This window comes from Danio rerio, chromosome 5 (assembly GCF_052040795.2).
Source record: "Danio rerio strain M-AB ecotype USA chromosome 5, GRCz13ab, whole genome shotgun sequence".
NCBI classification, from domain to species: domain Eukaryota; kingdom Metazoa; phylum Chordata; class Actinopteri; order Cypriniformes; family Danionidae; genus Danio; species Danio rerio.
Window position 1 is genome coordinate 29,034,949 of NC_141025.1, and position 19,623 is coordinate 29,054,571.

General features: G+C 35.6%; 1 protein-coding gene across 4 annotated transcripts; it reads right to left on the reverse strand.

The window, feature by feature from the left end:
• Positions 1-461: 461 nt before the first annotated feature.
• vps37ba (VPS37B subunit of ESCRT-I a) lies at positions 462-19,189 on the reverse strand. Of its 4 annotated transcripts, none has more exons than XR_015490324.1 (5): positions 19,020-19,189; positions 11,849-12,020; positions 3,982-4,064; positions 1,263-3,054; positions 462-1,098 (listed from the first exon to the last, which is right to left on the reverse strand). XR_015490324.1 is itself a non-coding variant. In NM_001099996.1 (4 exons), the coding sequence occupies exons 1-4, from the start codon at positions 19,122-19,124 to the stop codon at positions 2,548-2,550; spliced, it is 867 nt and encodes a 288-aa protein (NP_001093466.1). In that variant the 3' UTR covers positions 2,207-2,547. The 4 variants fall into 4 exon arrangements, 1 of the variants encoding a protein (NP_001093466.1); XR_015490322.1 differs by having other exon boundaries at positions 462-1,081; positions 1,233-3,054; XR_015490323.1 differs by having other exon boundaries at positions 1,233-3,054.
• Between the last annotated feature and the right edge of the window lie 434 nt (positions 19,190-19,623).

Consider the following 19,623-nt stretch of genomic DNA (forward strand, 5'->3'; position numbering starts at 1 on the left):
GTGGAAGTCAATGGTTACCCGTTTCTAACAACTTGTTTTGGCACATTAATAATTTAGACCCAAACAAGTTTGTGATGAGAAGGATAAGTAAATGAAGACAGAAATTTCAGTTTGGGGTAAACTATCCCTTTAAAACAATGGTCTCAAACGTAATTCCTGGAGGGCCGCAGCTCAGCATAGTTTAGCTGCACCCAGCTCTAACTCACACCTGCTTAATAGTCTCTAGTAGTCCTGAACACTTTGGTTATTTGGATCAGCTGTGTTTGATTAGAGTTGGAGCAAAACTGTGCAGAGCAGCAGCCCTTCAGGAATCCAGTTTGAGACCTATGACTTAAAAAGACACGATTCTACAATGTGTACTTACTTTGCATCCACTAGAGGGAGTTCAAATTCTTTGTTTGACCATCAGAAAAATAAAATAATCCTTATCAAATACACGCAAGTGTTGAACTCACAGAAAATAATTGAATAACATTTATTATCTTTAAAATAGAGATGTCAATTCCTTTCACCACTTTCAAAAGACAATACCTAGAACAGAGCAGTCAGGATATTTTACATTAGGAAGGTACAAAATCCTTTTGTTTACTGCCAGCAAAAGCATACAGCCAAATTAAAATCCTAACAATCATTATTACTTCTAAGATGAAGAAAAAGAACATGTCAATACAAACAAGCAAACAATTTCTTAAAGGTGGAAGCTGTTTTTTTCCCAGATGGTTGGCAGGCCTGTCATAGTATTGGTTTCAGTCAGTGTCTAGACATAATGCAGCCTGATTTATGAGGACCCCGAACAAATCCACCTCTAAATCTGGTGCTCATCAGGATAATAAAACAGATCCTCAAGCCAAAGCTGACAAACATGGAGTGATTGAATTCAAACATCATCTGGGTTCAGCTCATTAAATGAATGCAGCAGCAGCAGCACCAGTGATTAAAGAGAAGACTTAATCCAAACAAATGGTTTTACCTCTTCCCGTTTATACCAAATCAGCTTCCTGAATTTGAGGCGACGTAATTATTGCTGTAACTGGTAAAATTACAGATTAATATTCTGCTGCAGTGTTTCTCAACCATGTTTCTGGAGGACCACCAGCACTGCATGTTTTGGATGTCCCATTTGTCTGTCACATCCATTACAGGTCTTTCAGCTAACGAGCTGATGATCTGAATCAGGTGTGTTTGGTTAAGAAGACATGGAAAAAGTGCAGACCTGGTGGTCCTCCAGGAACATGGTGGGGAAACACTGCGCTAAAGGACACTTGCATGGATGCACCAGCGTAAACAGCATAGATTTTGAAATAAAAATATTCCGGACATTATGCAGCTTGCTATAAAACAGAAAGTCAAAGAGGAATACAAAGAACAAACGTACTCCTCACCACAGTGAACAAGTCATCATCTTAGCCAGCGCAGGCACAAAGTGGCCATTGTAGTGGCAGACACATGAACAGAGCATGGAAACACAAGGAATGCATGTTATGGATGGAAAAATGAAATATGATATGCAACAAACCAGATGACGTTATCAGAAATAAATCTTTAAAATGGCATGGCTATATTAGATGTGTGCATTATAGAAGAGTAAGCAAATCTCCTATAAACGCGTTTACGCCAGATGGCAAAAATAAACAAGAATGATTATAGTGTTAGATATAAACATTTAAATGATAAATTATGCATAGAGCTTCAGTTTAAGTATGCGCGATAATGACAGTAAAAGCACATATGCTTCACAAATGTTCACACATAGTTAAAAATAACTTTACATGCACACTACCGTTCGCTCTCACTAGTTTAAATTCTAGCTAATAGGGCTCCACCTTCAGCGCGCATTTGCTCGTATTGGAGCCTCACAAGGCATTATGGTTCATGTGTAGGAGCATCTCTGATTATTTCCTCTCGTCTTAGTACCAAATGATTCCACCCAAATTTAAATCACAGCACTACAAACTCAAAAGTGGATTCACTTGAAAAACAGATAACATCTTTAAGCTGTAGGTCTGAGAAAACCTGAAGACGCTTTAGTTTCTGTCCCCCTCCAATCAATTCAGCACAGTTGTGTCTCAGTCTGTTTGCATAGCCATTACGTTTTCCTTAAAGCAGCTTTTATTTTCCCAAGTATGTAATGTCAGATGATATTAAAGTGGTTGAACCAACATATAACTCCAACAGAAACCCCCAAATGATAGCTCTTCATGTCTGTCTATGTGGCCTGACATAACCCCTGCTCTTGAAATCTTCATTATGTATGGAAGCCCCTGAGGCTCATGTAAAAAAAAAAAAGACTTGATCTAATGCTACTGTAGAGGGCGAAACAGGAACGGCATGACTCTGATCATGACTGATCAAATACGAAAGTTGTCTAAAGTGCAAACTGAAGATCCTGTTGCTGATTCCCCCCAACCCCTGTGATTGTAGAAAAGTCTTGTTTAATTTTGACTTGCGCACATCATTTGATAACATGCAGCTTGAAGGACTATAAGAGGCTTTTAATGAACGTCCAGTGTGCATTTCTTGTCATCCACAGGCTGTAATGTTCCGCGCTCACTGTATGATGAAGCCTGGCTGCGGTACCATGCGTGGAGGAGGTCTCTGGGGCAGAGGTGGGGCGTATTGTTGCTGCATGTACATGCTGGGATAACCCTGGTTTAAGACGAGTGGTGTGTTTCCTACTCTTGGGGGAACTGGGGGATATGGAGAGGTAGGAGGGATCATAGAAGGAGAAGGGAATGGAGAGGTAGGAGGGTAGGAGATGGCGGTGGTGGGGGCTGGCTGTGGAGATTCTTTAACGGGGGGAAGAGGAGGAGCCCGGCGGGGCATTGGCATGGGGGAACCATTGACCTCTCTGTTGAGAGCTGCTGGCCTGGATGGAAGGTCCTGAGCACGAGAGGGTGGAGGTGCAGCCGGGGGCATGTGGTGTCCCTTTAGCACCATTTCTTGGAGCTTCTCAATCTTGACTCGCCGCAGGTGCGCCAGCTTCCTCTTGCTCTGATAGTCATCGATGAATGTGTCCAGAGGGGCTGCTCCATCGAGGAACGCATCAGCCAAGTTCTGGTTTAAAAAAATAAAGAGAGAGAGATAATAGTATGAGTATGGTCTAATGAGTGTACCAGATGTTAAAAATGAACAATCTCCAGTTAGAGCCCTATGATTTACTGCAATAGAAAATAGACAGAATAGCACAATCCAGTCATTATGACATATTTAGTTATATAACATTGGATGTCACAGAATTAGACATATTTAAGATCAAAAGCAGCACTGTGCACCTAATAAAGAGCAATGTGGTATGATTTTTCTGACTGGATAAAGATTACTGTGTGAATGTATGGTGTGGTTTTGTTTGTGTGATGTATTTTGTGTCTGCTGCCTCTCTGTGAACATGCAAACTTCAGGTGAGCATCTCAAAAAGTCACTTTCCCAGCACATTATCAATTTATTTTATTGCTGATCCAATTATTTGTTATGATGTACTAGCACCCCCTGTAAAATAGTTCTCATTGACACTTGAATATGAATTGCTGAATTCCACATGGCATCCAGCAAGCCATCAGGCATCTTCTCATTTTTTTCTCTTCTTATTATTACCAGGAAAGCAGTGAAGACATGCATTACTTCTCTTTTTGGTGTTGTTCCTTTGAAAATTAAAACCGAAAGCTGCACAATGTGGCAGCACATAAGGATTTTGTATTCCCAGTTGCATCAATAAAGTGACAGGTAGATCGCCAGCAGGGGTGCATGAATTAAATATCAATTTTTAGATAACATAAATCTTACAGTTTTCTCCAAAATATTTCATTATGAGACATCATTTATGTTGCATCAAGACATTTCCTTTAAACTATTAATAAATTGTTCAATTAAATAGTTTCTTGATTTCAGTAGACATGCTTTTTAATTACTGAAATGCACTCAAAACATTAAAATAGAAAAATTTAAAGTAATAAAGCTAGCTTAGCTTGGTGGTAATAAAGTTACCTCAGTTTCTTCCTCAATTTTGGCCCCTTCTGCTTGTAGGAGTGCAAGCAATGTGTCCAACGGTGTATTTCCTAATCTGTCATCTGTGGGGGAACAGAAAAGAAGCAGCTAAATTTAAGAATTTTCTACAAAATATTACAGTAAACTTCTTTTTAAAGAAGCAGATCATGATCCTATAGCATTGGCAGAATTAAGTTTTTTTAAACAAATTATATGTAAAATTGTCAATGCCAAATGCATTATTTTAAATGTAAACATAATACATTATATGAATGTCAATTGATAATGGAGCAATATGGGAAACTAACTTTAACACATTTTTAAAAAGTTATTTTAAACAAATAGTTTTAATAACTCATTTCTAATAATTGATTTTTTTTATATTTGCAATGATGACAGTAAATAATATTTGAATAGATCATTTTCAAGACACTTCTATACAGCTTAAAGTGACATTTAAATGCTTACTAGGTTAATTAGGTTAACTAGACAGGTAAGGGTAATTGACAAGTTAATGTATAACGATGGTTTGTTCTGTAGACTATCAAAATATATAGCTTAAAGGGGCTAATAATTTTGTTCATATGGTTAAGAATATTAAAACTGCTTTTATTCTAGCTGAAATAAAACAAACAAGACTTTCTCCAGAAGAAAAAATATTAAACATACTGTGAAAATTTCCTTTCTCTGTTAAAACATCATTTGGGCAATATTTAAATAAGAAAAAATAAATAAATCAAAGGGGGCAAATAACTCTGACTTCAACTGTATTATATTATATTATATTATATTATATTATATTATATTATATTATATTATATTATATTATATTTAAATGCAATGTCACCAAAGATTCATTCAAATAAAATTAAAGTAATTAAAAACTCAAACAAATGAATACATTAAGCAGATATGATTTTTTTTAAATTCACATTAATCCATGACTAAATTCTACAAATTTTTCTGTGATACTTTACTGAATATCTTATTGAGTGAGCTCATTTCATAAAAACCCTTCTGCAGTCATTAAATGCAGGACCGTCCAATAGAATGCGTTTTACAGTAATAAATATTGAACAGAAGAAACACTGAGTGGGATCTTCACTGTTTAAGCAGAAACCCTGAGTTAAAATAGAAAACTATTTATAGTTTGAAAATGTATGAAAAATATTAGAGAGGCGTGTCAAAAAAATGGCCAGATAAATCTGATGACGGTGTACATGCCTTAAGTAAATTTGCCAAAGCATCAACAGGGTGTGTTTCACCTTTTAGTTCAGCAGCCGTGGCTTCAGATTTCACTGTACAACTGGACGTGCCTGTCAGAACTTCTCAGAGGTCAACTGGCACTTGTCAAACTCATTTAATGCAGATTTATCTTGCATTCTGCTTAAATTATCTAACATTTTATATATTACACTCATTACTAAGAGTAACGTGTTTTACACTTCGGTTAGAAATAGCTTAACATAGTTAGACCCACAAAAAAGATGAACATAAATTAGAAACCCTTTTAGTTCAGGAGCCAGAGGCTTCAGATTTCACTGTACAACTGGGTGTGCCTGTTACAAATTCTCAGAGGTCAACATACGATTGCGTCAGAAACTAAATTAATGCATTATTTGCTTAAATTACACAAGCTTCTTTATATAACACCCATTTATTAGAGAGACATGGTCTAAACTTCAAAGTAAAGACTACTTGGAAAAAGAAAGGGAAAATAAATTGGAAACCATTTAGAACATGCAAGCACACACAAAACAGTTGTAATGAAAATTGAATTAAACAGATAAAGGCATAAATAAAGTAAAAACAAAATAAGTTTTGATTTAATAAGGAAATAGGAACCAAAGCTGTCAGACATATGAAACATGTTGAAAGCTTGTAATTCATTCCGTATGGTCACTTTCACTTATGCCATCGATCAGTCCAGCTCCTCTCACTGATTTGCATTTATTTAAATTTATTTTCCTGGCAGAGGGAACTAACAATAGTCTCATTATGTGTTCTTGCTGTGGCCATGATAAAAATATCATGCATACCCACTGCATTGTTTCTTATTTGTATGTCAGTAAAAATGGATATATTAAATGGCAAAACTACATTAAATTTATAATTTCGATAAAATTTTGCACATTAAATGTTGTTCCAATCCCCTGACACATTTTTTCATCTCAGACAACAATTTAACATATTTTAGATAAAATCCAAGAGCTCTCTCATCCTCCATGTACAGTAATGGTGGTAGGGATGCACAATATATCGGCCATTTGGTTCTCGGCTGATAAATGCTATGTTTAATGTTATCGTTATCAATCTGATGTCAAAATTAGGCCGATATCTTTAAATTCGACTCCGCTTTGCATGTATGTGCATTTTACCATGCCTGTAGTTAAAGTTTCAAACTCCCATTGGTTTATCATAAACCTTTTATCAATAATTTTTTCGGCAATTGACAGAAAGAATGAACCAAAAAGCGTTGTCTGACAGACAGGCAGCACCTACATGTGCTCAAAAATATCTAAAACGCCCAATGGGACGAATTTATGTCGCATTTTCTAAAGTAATACTATCTGTATTTAGCCTTTCACTTGAACGGTGGCTCTGAACTGTCGAAACACCTCACAAAATGCTTTTTCAGATATTCCATATTTGCACATATGTACATTACTGTAACACGTTTTATTAAAGAACGTTTGAGCTGGTTTCAGTTCTTAGTTTTTTCATTTTCATTTTTTTAAAATATATTTTACTTGTTTGTTGATTAAATCTCATTTTGTTAGTTAACTTGTTATTTTTAAGCAACAGTCAAGTTGCATGTTAATTTGCTATGTAAAGAAAAGGAAATCATTTATTTTTTACATGCTGATTTATGTGAAATCATGAATATATCTATATAATCACCTTGCAATTTTAAAAGTAGGCTTTTTTGAAAGTAGATTTTTGAGTGGGCTATTAAGTTCATACAATCATATCAAACTTTTAAAATAAAATCAGTTCTTTACAGTATAAAAATACAAAATTTAGAAATTATTTATCATATCAAATTTATTATAATATACATTTACCGGTTATCGGCCTCCAAATTTTATTAGTTGTCGGTTATTGATACTGGCCAAAATTTTTTTTTTTTAAATCCATATCGGTGCATCCCAAAAGACGTCCTGAAAAGGGACTAAAAACATTGTGAAAACATTCCAGTGATTCAACTGTAATCATATAAAGCTCCAAAAACACTTTGAGCCAAAACAAAACAAAAAACAAGTGTAGATGACCATTTGCCTATATTTTTCCCCACGCATCAAGTCATCAGGGTTCACATTTACTAAGGGCTGGCAGTACGACATATTATCATTAAAGACAGCAGCGCATCACACAAGCATTGTGTTGCCCATATTAATTGTGCACCCTGATCTGAAATGGAGGACATTAGTGAATAAAGTATTGCAGTTTTAATATTCATGGAGCTTCATATGACTTCAACTGAACCACTGATATCACATGGAGTGTTTTGTTAATGTTTTTGGTTCCTTTTCTCGACTTTGAATGCTTCAGCAGTCAGGACTGTTGCCGTCTATGAAGGATGTAGGAGCTTCTCAAATTTCATCTATAATATCTTAATTGAAGATGATCGAAGGTACCAGGGGACTGGATTGTTAATAATTTTTAAGTTACAAACCCATTAAGTTCCAGACAAAACATGCCTTACTGCTTTAGGGTGTTTGCTCTTGCCATGTTTGATTAGATTAAAGCACACTCTACTTTTACCCAAAAACTAAATGTGAATTCACAAGGTCCCACACTCTGGAGTACAGATCAGTCGTCAGAATGCTAGAACATACTTGTTTTTTCTCATCATAGGCTAGCCATTACATTTGTATGTGTGTGTGTGTGTGTGCATTGTTATTATTAGATTTTGTATCTTTAGGTTTGGTCTTACACCAACACCAAGCAAACTATGACAAAATGTATCACTGTCTTTATCAGTACAAAAATAACCAAAGCAAGAGAACCAAATTACAAATGTAAACACACCTTGAGACAAAAAAGGTGCGTTTGCCTAAATAAGGACACTTTTCAAAATATGTACTTTACCATATTTTATTTTTTTGGAGAACAAGTAAAAGCAGTCCCTGTGCAGAATGACTCTTCACTTTGCCAATCCTTTTCCACTTCCCAATCAGACTTACTATAGTGAAGTGCACAAGCTAACATATATTTAGCACAATACCAAAGTACAGTAGACCTGTGCAGAACATGCAAATCTTCAGGCAAGCTAAAAAAAAAAAAAAAAACACTTTTGCCTAATATTTGCCTAAACAAACAGATCAACAAAGCATACTACAAGAAATATAACGCAGTGCTTTCTGCAGACATCCTGCAGATCACGAGATGTTTTGGTTTGCAGCCAGCCTGGCCTACTTTGTGCTCTACGAAACTGTGTGAGAGAGCAGAGAAAGAGGGAAAATCCTGAATGTTTGTGTCTGCTGCCTCCTCCCTTTTCCAACCCCTGCTTCTGTCATTGCTCAGGGCACAAAGCCACACTCTTAGTCCAGAGATCAGCAACAGCGCAGCATCAGAATGGACCGAAACACCCCCAGCGAACTGCTCCGTTGTCATGGCACAGCTCTTGGAATGGGGGTGGCAGTGGGTTAATGTACACACAGGAAACTCACCACAGTATTTAGCTTGAAGACTAGGGCTTTTGTTTATCTGGGACAAGTAAACGGCTGACTGGCCATCCTGCTGACTGCTACCCAGTCCAGATGCACTGGCACTGCTGCTGCTGTTGTTGTTGTTTCTGCTGCTGCTCAGAGCCAGATAATCCTTATCTGGGACGGTTAACTACACCAGCCTGAGAAAGTGGGTAACCTACATTTCACCAAAGCCACTATCTTTCTCTTCATCCCCATACAGATGACGTGTCATTTCATCATGTTTGTTTCCTCTGAATGAAAACAACAAAAGTGAGCCAGACCACAAGAGAGACAAACATCTCACTCGTGGTGCTGGTAGAGAAGAGTGAAAAGGCAATGAACACACAAAGTTCAAATATAAACACAGTAATAATCCAATGAGGATCATCACAGTCTACTGTGTTTTGTTCTGACTGGCCTCTTTTCACAGGGATTTTTCACCCGGTTTACATGAGAACTAGAAAACAATGCCACTGTCATTTCCATGTATGGAAATAATTTTATTCAGCTATGCCTCGACAGGTTTGGGGAAAGTTACTTCTGAAAATAATCAATAACAATTGCTTTGCGGAGAGCTCATTCTCTCATTAACTGCGTGAATTCAGCAATTTATTTTTTAAAAGCTAATTAATTATGGCCCGTTTCCATTGAGTGGTACGATACGGTACAGTTTAGTAAGCTTTATGGCCGTTTCCACTGTCAAAAGGTACCAAAAAGCAGAGCTAGACGAGAAACTGAACAGTATTGGTTTACAGAGAAACCTCACTAGCATGAGCACAAGCCAGTAGAATGAAAACAAAGGAACTGCCATTTTAAAAAATATATCAGACACATTACAATTACATCTAGGGTTGTAACGGTATGAATTTTTTACGGTATGATAATCGTCTAAAACAATACCACGGTTTGACGGTTTCGCGGTATACGGTATGTTACAAATGTTACAAAATAATAGAACAGTGAAGCAAATTTGACTTTTTCCAAATAATATATTTTTAGTTACTATAAACAACACCACTTACAATGAACAAATAAAAAATAAGAAAATAATAAATAATGTGTCAAAGTCCAAATAAAGTCCAAATAAACAATAAAAAATAGATATAAATATTTACTATACTATAAATAGTTACATAACGAAACTAGATTCAATATGGAACATCCTTAGGTTTTATGTGCCAGCATGGATATGGTTGTCTGTGGATTTGGATATGGTTGTCTGCAATGCAGACAAACAGCTGCATCTTCATTTGCGTCTTTTGAAAACAGCAAGAGCAGCAGTTCGTCTTTGCTGTGTCACTGTTTTGTCATTTTTCTGTGCTGCTGTGCATGCAAAAGTACTTAGTATGAGAATTATTTCATGCAAAACTTTTTTTTTTGCGTTTTATTTAGCCGTGCATAAATGTATGCCTTTCTCTCATTCCGTGTTGTTCAAAAAGCTCATTGTTGGTCCACAAACAAAAGTGAAACCTATGCTTATTGGTTGTGATATAGCGAGTTTGAACCAATCTGGGCATGGAGGAGGGACAATGCATCAATGTATCATGTCTGGTTTGTCCAGAGTCACAGTGACGAGCGTTTCTTTGTCAAATCAGCGTTGTCAAATTTTGATGAAGTAACCGCACTGATTCCGTAGCCTGATTCCGAATGTTATGTGATACAGCACTGGAAAGCTAAAATTCTCTTCTTTATGCCAATCTTTGAATTGTATGAATCGGATTAGCGGATCAAAAGTTATTAAACATTTAAGAGCAATACTTATTTTTAGCCGCGGGCTGTCTCGGTCTTTAAGGGTTAAAACCGTTGATATGCAATTGTTCATGGAATGATAATCGTGCACGTTCAAATCGTGGTAAACCGTCATACCGGTATATTGTTACAACCCTAATTACATCAGAATAATATATACATATAATAGCGAGCCATAACTGACCCAAGCTTAAACAAACATTGTCTTTGTCGTGATGAACAGCCACAAAGCCAAGCCAAAATCTACCCTGTTCCCCGTAGTGGTTTACAAAGCAGTCTAAAGTGCGAGCGGTTTCACTTTCTCCAGAGAGCTCGGGTCATTAAACTAAAAAAGTAACTTGCATTACATTTTTACAAGTAATTCAAATATTATTACTTAATTTAAAGAAATGCATTACTTTACTCGTTACTTAGAAAAGTAAATAAATGCATTACCCACAACACTGTCTAGATATATCCAGATTTTCATTCTATGCCACCTTTAAGAGCCGTTAAATAGTAGAAATTATAAATTTATCAACTATACCAAACCATTATACTAAGCCATTACAGTGGTGAAGCAAATGCACACACCAGGAGGAGCCAGTTAAGAAAAGAAATAATAACTGTACACTTGACTTGCATAAGTATAAACTTTTTTTATATCCCAAACATTTTGCAATAAGTACATTTGTCTGGATAAAATAAAAACACTGTCAAGACTCTTCTCAGCAAATGCACACCCACAGATCCAAACACTAAAATCCAGCTCGGAGGGAGCGGCAGACAGAAAAACTTCCCACTTGTTTTTCACCTCTAGTATACAGCATAAGTCAAATCCCGAGCCAGCAGACAACGAGTGTACAGATGGTAAAATAAAACAAGTGTTAGCACACTGTTTGGAATCAGACTCCAGGCAACCACCGTGTCACAAAGGGAAATCACTGACAGTGTTTTATTCAGGAGACCAACGCACACGCACACTGCACTAAGAGTCCTGGAGGGACACTGAAAGCCTGTTCTTTTTAAAGTCACAGATTCTTCTTCGCTGTGACAGTCATCTGCTACAGTTTAGTTCTGCCTTTAGTTTCCACGAGGAAGAGACGTAAGGGAAGTAATGCACAGAAAATAATAGTCCAAGAAAAATGACATTTAAAACCTGAAAAACAGGCCCTTGAGAGAGTTATCCTATAGCAGGAAAAGATGACTAGCTTCATATGTTCACAAGCCACAACATCATCACCATATGTTAAAGCCTAGAAGGACCACACACACATTTACATTGTCTCCTCTGCAGCTTCTCTAAATAACATAAGGTAGAAATGGCCCTGAGAACATAAATAAAGCACCATATACAGTGATAAACAAAGAGGATGAGTAAGTAAACAGTGTAACGCAAAGCTTAAAAAGACAGAAAGGATGTTTAATTATCATAAAAGTTTTACCTAGAGTGGACTTGCGCAGCTGATAAGCCTCATACAGCTCTTGCAGGCCCCGGTAGCGTCTGGTGAGTTCGTTCTTTTGGTGGTCAAGTTTGGGTTGGAGTAAAAGGTTCTGTTCAGCCAGGAAACGGTTATTAGCTAGAGTCGTCTCCTTGTTTTGCTGTAGCCCTTTAATCTGAAGAAGGGAAGGATAGTAACTCAATAAAATGTCACATTTTCAAGCATAAAAACAATGATGGTGTAATACAGCTTTAAAAAAAAGCATTATACATTCAAACCATTGTACCAAACAAATGTGTCATATTTACAACAAAAAGCATTTAACAACATTAAAACAGTAAACAAAAAATAATGCAGATCCCAAACACTAATTAATTGTCATTTTTATTATAGAAATGCAGCTCTTCACAAGAAGTTTGACCAAAGTAGAAGTGGTCGTGTCCAACTGGGCCTGGTTTCTCTCAAGGTTTGGGACTCATGGAGCTGCACATCAGTGGATTTGCTCTTCAATGTTTGCACTTTCAGCAATGAAATTTAAACCACACTGAACTGAACTTCAACTCTGATGACTGAACTGACACTGTTTCAATTTACTATAACTTCTATGTTAAGCTGCTTTGACAAAATTCACTTTGTAAAAGTGCTATAGAAATAAAGATGAATTGAATTAAATATACCTGTTGCATCAAAACACAAAGGAAAATTATTTTTTCATTTGAATATCTATAATTTAAACACGCTTTTTAAACTTCAATTTTATTTGATACAGGGACTAAAATAGAATGTCTGGTATTAGAGCCGTATGTTAATGTGAATTGCCTTTCAAAATTTTGATGCGAGTACTTTTTGCTTTGTTTCTACACTGATCAAAATGATTGTAGTGACTTTTACATTACATACATTTCTCAAACCAGTGCTATTTTTTATTAAAACATTTTTTCAAAGAATCCTGAGAAAAATGTACAAACGTAGATTAAAATGAAACACAAAACTTAGATGACAAATATCAAATGATAGTATTAACAAAAGCTGTCAAAAAAAGACAGTCAAGGCAGAAAGCTATTGGGTCATGTTAACTTAATGGAATAAAATGTTGCATTGTCATTGTAGTTTTGTTCTGACAAGTGTTAACATTTTTACTTGAGTTAATAAATATCTCAGTGTCATTTTGCAGCTTCAGGTGAGAGAATGAATCTGGTAGAGTAAATACCATGATATGTGGGTAGTTAAAACTGAAGGTTAAATCTATAACCCATTCATTACATTACATAAAAGAGAAGTACGCTGAAAAAATGAATCAGTGGATTTACTACATTTTTTTAAAGATAAGTGGTTGCAAACAATTTATATGGGCCAAACTTAAACAGTTAAATTTAGTAATGTTAAATTTGTTTAAATTCAGCCCATATAAATTGTTTGCAAATAACCTTTTACCATAAACAACTGTAGTAAATCCAATTAATCATGTTTTTCAGTGCATATGTTTTGCTGGGCCCAAATATTAACTTTTCAATGTCGAAATAACTTGGTTTTGTAAATGTTATGAATTTGGTCTTTTCCTTTGTTTTATTACAAACGCTGCACCTGAACATTTAGAAATGTAAATTCAAAACTACAGCCATTTATTGATATAAAGGCTCCCACTCTATCCCAGTATATGGTTTCCCAGTATATTCAAATAAGGAAGCAGAGATTTTCTCCCACTCGAACCTAAATGCATCACTGAAGTCTGCCACTGATGGTGGGCAATGGGATCTGGTTTACAGTCCAGTTCATTTCAGAGGTGTTCCGTTCAATTTAGGGAGTGACATGGCATTCCTTTAGGGTGGTTAAGGCAGAGTCAGTAAACTTGTTAAGCATAAAACAAGGCAAGATTCCAAAGAAAGTAGTGTTCAGAAGACGCAGAAGGTGGAGTTAACCATTCAACATAAAACCACAAACCACAAAATGTTCCAGATCAGTGGACCAAAGACAGTGCACCACAGGGCTTAAAATATCTGAAGCAGTTAAAGGGTCCTCGAGTATTTGTGTGAATTAATACATTCATTTTTATCAGAAAAACTGCTTGAAAGGTTTAAATTTGCATGAAATTAAAATTCACTTTGTTTATTTTGTTAGCTCACATTAGTCTTAAAGTGAACAATTATTCTGTGCAAGTTAATTCACTGGATCTTAAATCAAAAGCTGGCCATCTGATTCTGCTTTGGAGTAACTGTCCTTCCCTGTTTAGGTAAATTCGACAGACTGGGCGAAATATGCTTAGCCACGCCCCTCCCTCCATTAGTTTCCAGATGAAAGATGACAGGAGAAGCATAAAAAATAAAACTCTTCCTCCTACTCAGTACACGGTTTAAGTTATATATAGAAATACATCATAGTGAAACAAATGTCTGCAGCAACTTCCAGTTCACAGAGACTTTAAGTATCTGAAATCTATGCAACGCAATAATTAAGTTAGAAAATGCAATCATTGAGTAATATGTAATTTCCATGTAAAATAAGAAAGAAGTTAAGATTGTGATAGTTAAATACAATGTTGATTGCATAAAATATAATATTTACCACTAAGAATGGGTTAAAGTGCCAATATTATATGAATTTCTGAAAAATACCTTTAAGGCAGTGATGTGAATGATAGCACTGAGTGAATGAAAACAGTCTGAAAAGATTTACATCTGAAAGTGCACACTGTGTATTATGTAAAGCTATTGTTGAGGTATATGTTGTTTCATGTTGATGTCTATGTGAAACATTAACAAATAAACATTAACAGTGTACCTTTGAGTGACTCATTTGGGAGTCATTGAGCAAATAAGGTAAAAATTAAGGCACATTATTTGACAATGAAAGTATTTTTTGACTTTGCATGCATGAACCTATAGCAAACATTGCTGGGTTGACTGTTCTTGGGAACTCCCAAAACCAAAATATGGACTTTTCTTAGTCCATAATAGGGGCAGAGGTTTAAAATGAGTCAATCACAAAACTAATTTGAATCAGCTGACCTTTGATATCGGGGTGGCTAGCCTTAAGCTTGAACCAAATGATCAATGTATTTACTACTCCAACAGAGGCAGGACATTACGATCCAAAATAAAGAGTTCTTTATAAATAGAGGTTCAAGTTATCCACAACAGTCACACACAAACACACAACAAAAAAAGTCTTCAGAATTCACCTTCCACTGTCATTCACCTCACACAATACAATGCCACATGACACACGGACCTATGACCGCCAAGAAGAACATATAACAGTATTTAAAAATATATATATATATATATATATATATATATATATATATATATATATAAATAACAGTATTTAAATGAAATCAAGACTCCTCCCTTTTCAACAGGTGAACTTCGGAGTTTCAGTTCAGAGATCAAGTTTCAGACGGCATAACAGGAAGAAGTGACAGATTTCACATTTCTCAAACAACTGCATGTGTCATCTGGCAGGTCAGGACAGATTTTTTCTTCTGAGCTTTTAAACACTCTGCCAGGATGCTGACATTAGGATAAAAACTAAATAAATACCCAAAACATGTGCACTAAAATATATATGTACATCAGAATTTGAATCAAACGAGCTGAAATCATCCGATTGCTGACAAATAATTTTGAAACCAGTTAGTACACCTACTCTAGAACGTAAAAAGTAAAAAAAAAACAGCTCATCACCCGCTAGGTTTCTACAAAGACGATAGAATACACAAGATGTGTCACTTGTATAGTTTTAAATGGGGAAAAGTGTAACGGTCATATGGCAAATTAAGCCCCGCTTTTTAGTAAAGGAGCTAATCATCAATCAATGTAGGCTGACAGATCTCTGGGGGAGGAGCTCGGATCAGACGTGAGTTTCTGCAGATTTTAGTTTAACAATCAGAAATGAAACTAAAGAGACAGTTGTTTATTTTTATTGGTGCTTCCTAATATAAAATTTAATCGTAGGCTTGGGAAACATTTTCTCATTTAAACAGAATGCTCGAGCATACTGCCTGAGAGGTGTTTTAAAGATGGCTGCAATGAGTAAAATAACTTGCCCTAAAGGGACTTTGGGGTCTATCACCATGTGTTAATACGCATTTTGAAGTGTAGCTTGAGAAAGAAGTGATAAAAATTTCGTGAATAACATAATTTGTGTTGAATGTTTTTAAATTTGTTTGAGGTTATTTCAGACTTTGCGGGTATAATGCAAAAAACAGGAGATGGAAACACATTTTCCGAGTAATCTCTGATAGTCAACATTACATTTGCGCGACTGCTTTTTGCTTGCCTTGTTTACTATTGGTTACTAGTAGGGCTGGGTGATAACATCGGTATGGATATGTATTGACGAACACTATTGTCAATATTGATTAAAAAAAAGATACGGTATGAAGTGCTATAGTTTTATTAGAATGTGGCTGCTAAGCGCATGCCTTGGATGCAGTGCCAATAAGCCAGGGTGTACGTTTATAATTTCCAAGGGAGGTGTGCGACTTGCACGACACACGTATGGGAGCGACAAGCACATGTTTGATTGTTAAGCATTTACACTTTACCATTGCACACACTTTGTAATATTTTATTCATCAAGTTTAAGAGCGTCTTTAACATTTATGTTTCCTTTATTATGAAGAGATCAGATATTTTGTTTAAATATATTTGTTTTTGACTATTGAAACTATTTGCCTTGGTAATGTTGTTAAATTTTAAAAAATCCTAAATGGATTGTTATAAAATATTCAATAATTATCGATATCGAGTGATATGTAAGCTGATATCCTGATAGTTTTTTGCGATATTGCCCAGCTCTAGTAACTAGATTACCAAGGATGCATCTCAATCAGTTCCCTAGCTCATATATGTGTGTGAGTTTATTTGTGTGTGTGAACCAGTGCGATCGTAAGAGACGAAGGGAAGAAGCCAGGCTACTTCACATAATTTTATAGAGTTTTTTTGAAAAGTACATTATAATTAAAAAATAGGATTGTTTCATATACCACTAACATTTCAACCATTAACAATTTATAAATGTTTGCTAGACTGTTCTGTTCCTGTCTAAATGTGTTCATTTATAGTAAAAAAAAAAAGCTACATCTAATAAAACAAAAAAACTTTGTCTTCATTTGATGATTTGGTTTACGTGATTCATGTTTTGCAGTTCAGAATTATATTAAGGAAACAGTAAGCATCAATGCGCCATGATTTTCACCATGCATTGTTGGACTTTTTAGGCAGTAAAAGTTTTAGTGCACTTAAAGAATTTTGCGACTGATCAGTGTCCTGATTACTGAACAAGACCGAGTACAATACTACAGTACAATACTACAGTCAGCTGCTTTAACAATTTGATGGAAACATGCCTAATAATTTGCACATGGGACATTGGGGAGACATTGAAAAGATTCACTTCACATAAGGACGGAAAGTGATTACACAATGCTCGTCCTCTTCAAACATGACTAACGACAGGTCTGTTCATCATCACATGACACTCGTACAACCTTTTGACTTGTTTAGTAGTCTGCAAACATTTTATTACTGTGGCAGATATATTTACTGTGTCCACATTTACAAATGTGACTATATTTAGCTTCCGGAACAGGAATATCAGCAATAACCCATTTCAATCAGTAACATAATTCAGCATCAAAATTTATTTATAAGGTTTAAAAAGGATTTTTAAATAGCAACAACAACATGCATAGCTATGAATATCCTTTATAAATAACATAGTTGGCCTGGTTAAAAAAGCAAGTTACAATGTTGCCAGATCAAACAAGCTCTCAGGACACATACCGAGTCAAGGTTGACATCTTTCCGTGAATCTGGAGGTCAAATCAACTCAAAGCTGTGAAACATGCCCAGAATAGTATCTAATTGACCATATGCAAACAGAACTGAGCAAACTCTGAACTTGCAGAGTGAGCAAAAGAAGAACTGATAATGTGTGCACTGGCACTGCTTAGTCTGTTGTCTCCTGAGATGTGGAATGTGGATACATTTATGCTCAACTTTGATCACAAATTAATCAACTATGTATTTGGTCCATTTTGCATAAATGTGCACTAGAATTCGTAATACTCTGCTCTTTACACATATATTCACTTTGTACCATTTTGTTTGCCTTCATTAAATCTCTACTTTTTTTTTGCATATTTGCACTGGTACTATTAACATTTCAAAGTATTTATGTTAAATATATACATAGTCAAACTACTTATATGTTTTGCAAATGTATGGCTAGATTATAAACATGTAGGCTATAATTTTTGTTTATAAACAAATACATTTAAACTATTTTAAAAGCTGACTTGAAAGAACATGTGAAGTTGTGTGTTGTTTTTAAAAAGGGAACAAGTCCAACAAACATCTCGGCTATAGGGAACAGATCATTTTTAATTGAGCTGTACCGACAAGAATAAAACTGAACTTTAATAAAATGACATCACAGTTAAAACATTATGATGACATTAAAGTACTATAATTAAAGTATTATAGTATTGTTACTGTTAATGTACAAGTATGACGGTGAGATTAAGTGACATTATTTATTAAAGTATTCAGGTCACTGAAAGTTAAAACTGTAATAACGCAACCAACAATCATTTCAGTTCTATCAATAAATATGACACATATTCTCGAGACATTCAGTTTTCGACTGCACTTTTTCCATAACAACATTCATAACGTCAAGATGAGAGATTGTAATAGAATAGTGTTGATATAATGATACATGAAGGCAAACGGACTACAAAAGAAGATCAAAAAGTAAATGACTTCTATAACTGATGGATGACACACAAATAAATAACGTTAGGATACTCTATAAGGGAAATGTATATCCCTAACTCAAGGATATTATTCACACGGTTGACGGGTTTCTGCTTCCGTGACAAGGTCACTTTGTCTTAGTTACAATGTGTTGTTTTTAAGGAATGACATCACAAACACTTGAGTCATAGTCAGCGACGTTAAAAACAAACGAAACTGAAGTCACGCGCCGAAATGTTCCAGTTTAAAGAGTTCCAAATGAAATGCCGTCGTAACTGCGAGACAAGCCTCATGTATGTATTAAAGTAAACACGGCCTACGATGCAGAACCTCGTATAAACGGTGCCGTTTCAAACACAAGTCAACTCGCCGCGGTAACTTCGCGACGCTCTTCACGACAAAAAGAAACTTACCTCCTCTGACTCGTCGATGAATTTGTTGAGTTTATCGTCATCCTCGAGCAGTTCGTTTAACTGTGTTAAAGTATAAGAACCCAACTTGTTCTCGAAGCCAGCCATGTCTGGCACAGCAATCCCTTCACACTTGCAACTGTCTGCGGATCGCGCTCGGTCGCACTGGCACTGGGCAAAGCTGTTATTTCCAGCCGGAAGACGACGAGATGGGTGACGTCAGCCAGCACATCACTGCAAGCTCTGTCTTCAGTTTTGCACTGTCACAAACTTTACCTTACATATAATTATATTTTTTTTCCTTGTACCTATTTTATTTGGAACAATTAAAAAATTAGATATAAAAATAATTATATATATATTTAAATATCTGGTTAAATAAAAATATTCTTTCAGTTAGTCAGCTCTGCGATGTCCTTTTCTCATATGAAGAATTCATGCATCAGTTTTCTTTTCCAGTTCCCCCCAAAGAATATGCCATTGTTTTTGGTGCAATTCTCCATTGTGTTATACCTTTAGTAATATCTGGCCCTAAAGGTTCATTAGATTTTTTTTTATTTTTGACAACACAAATCTTTTTGTTGACCAAACTCTTCTCAGTTCTATG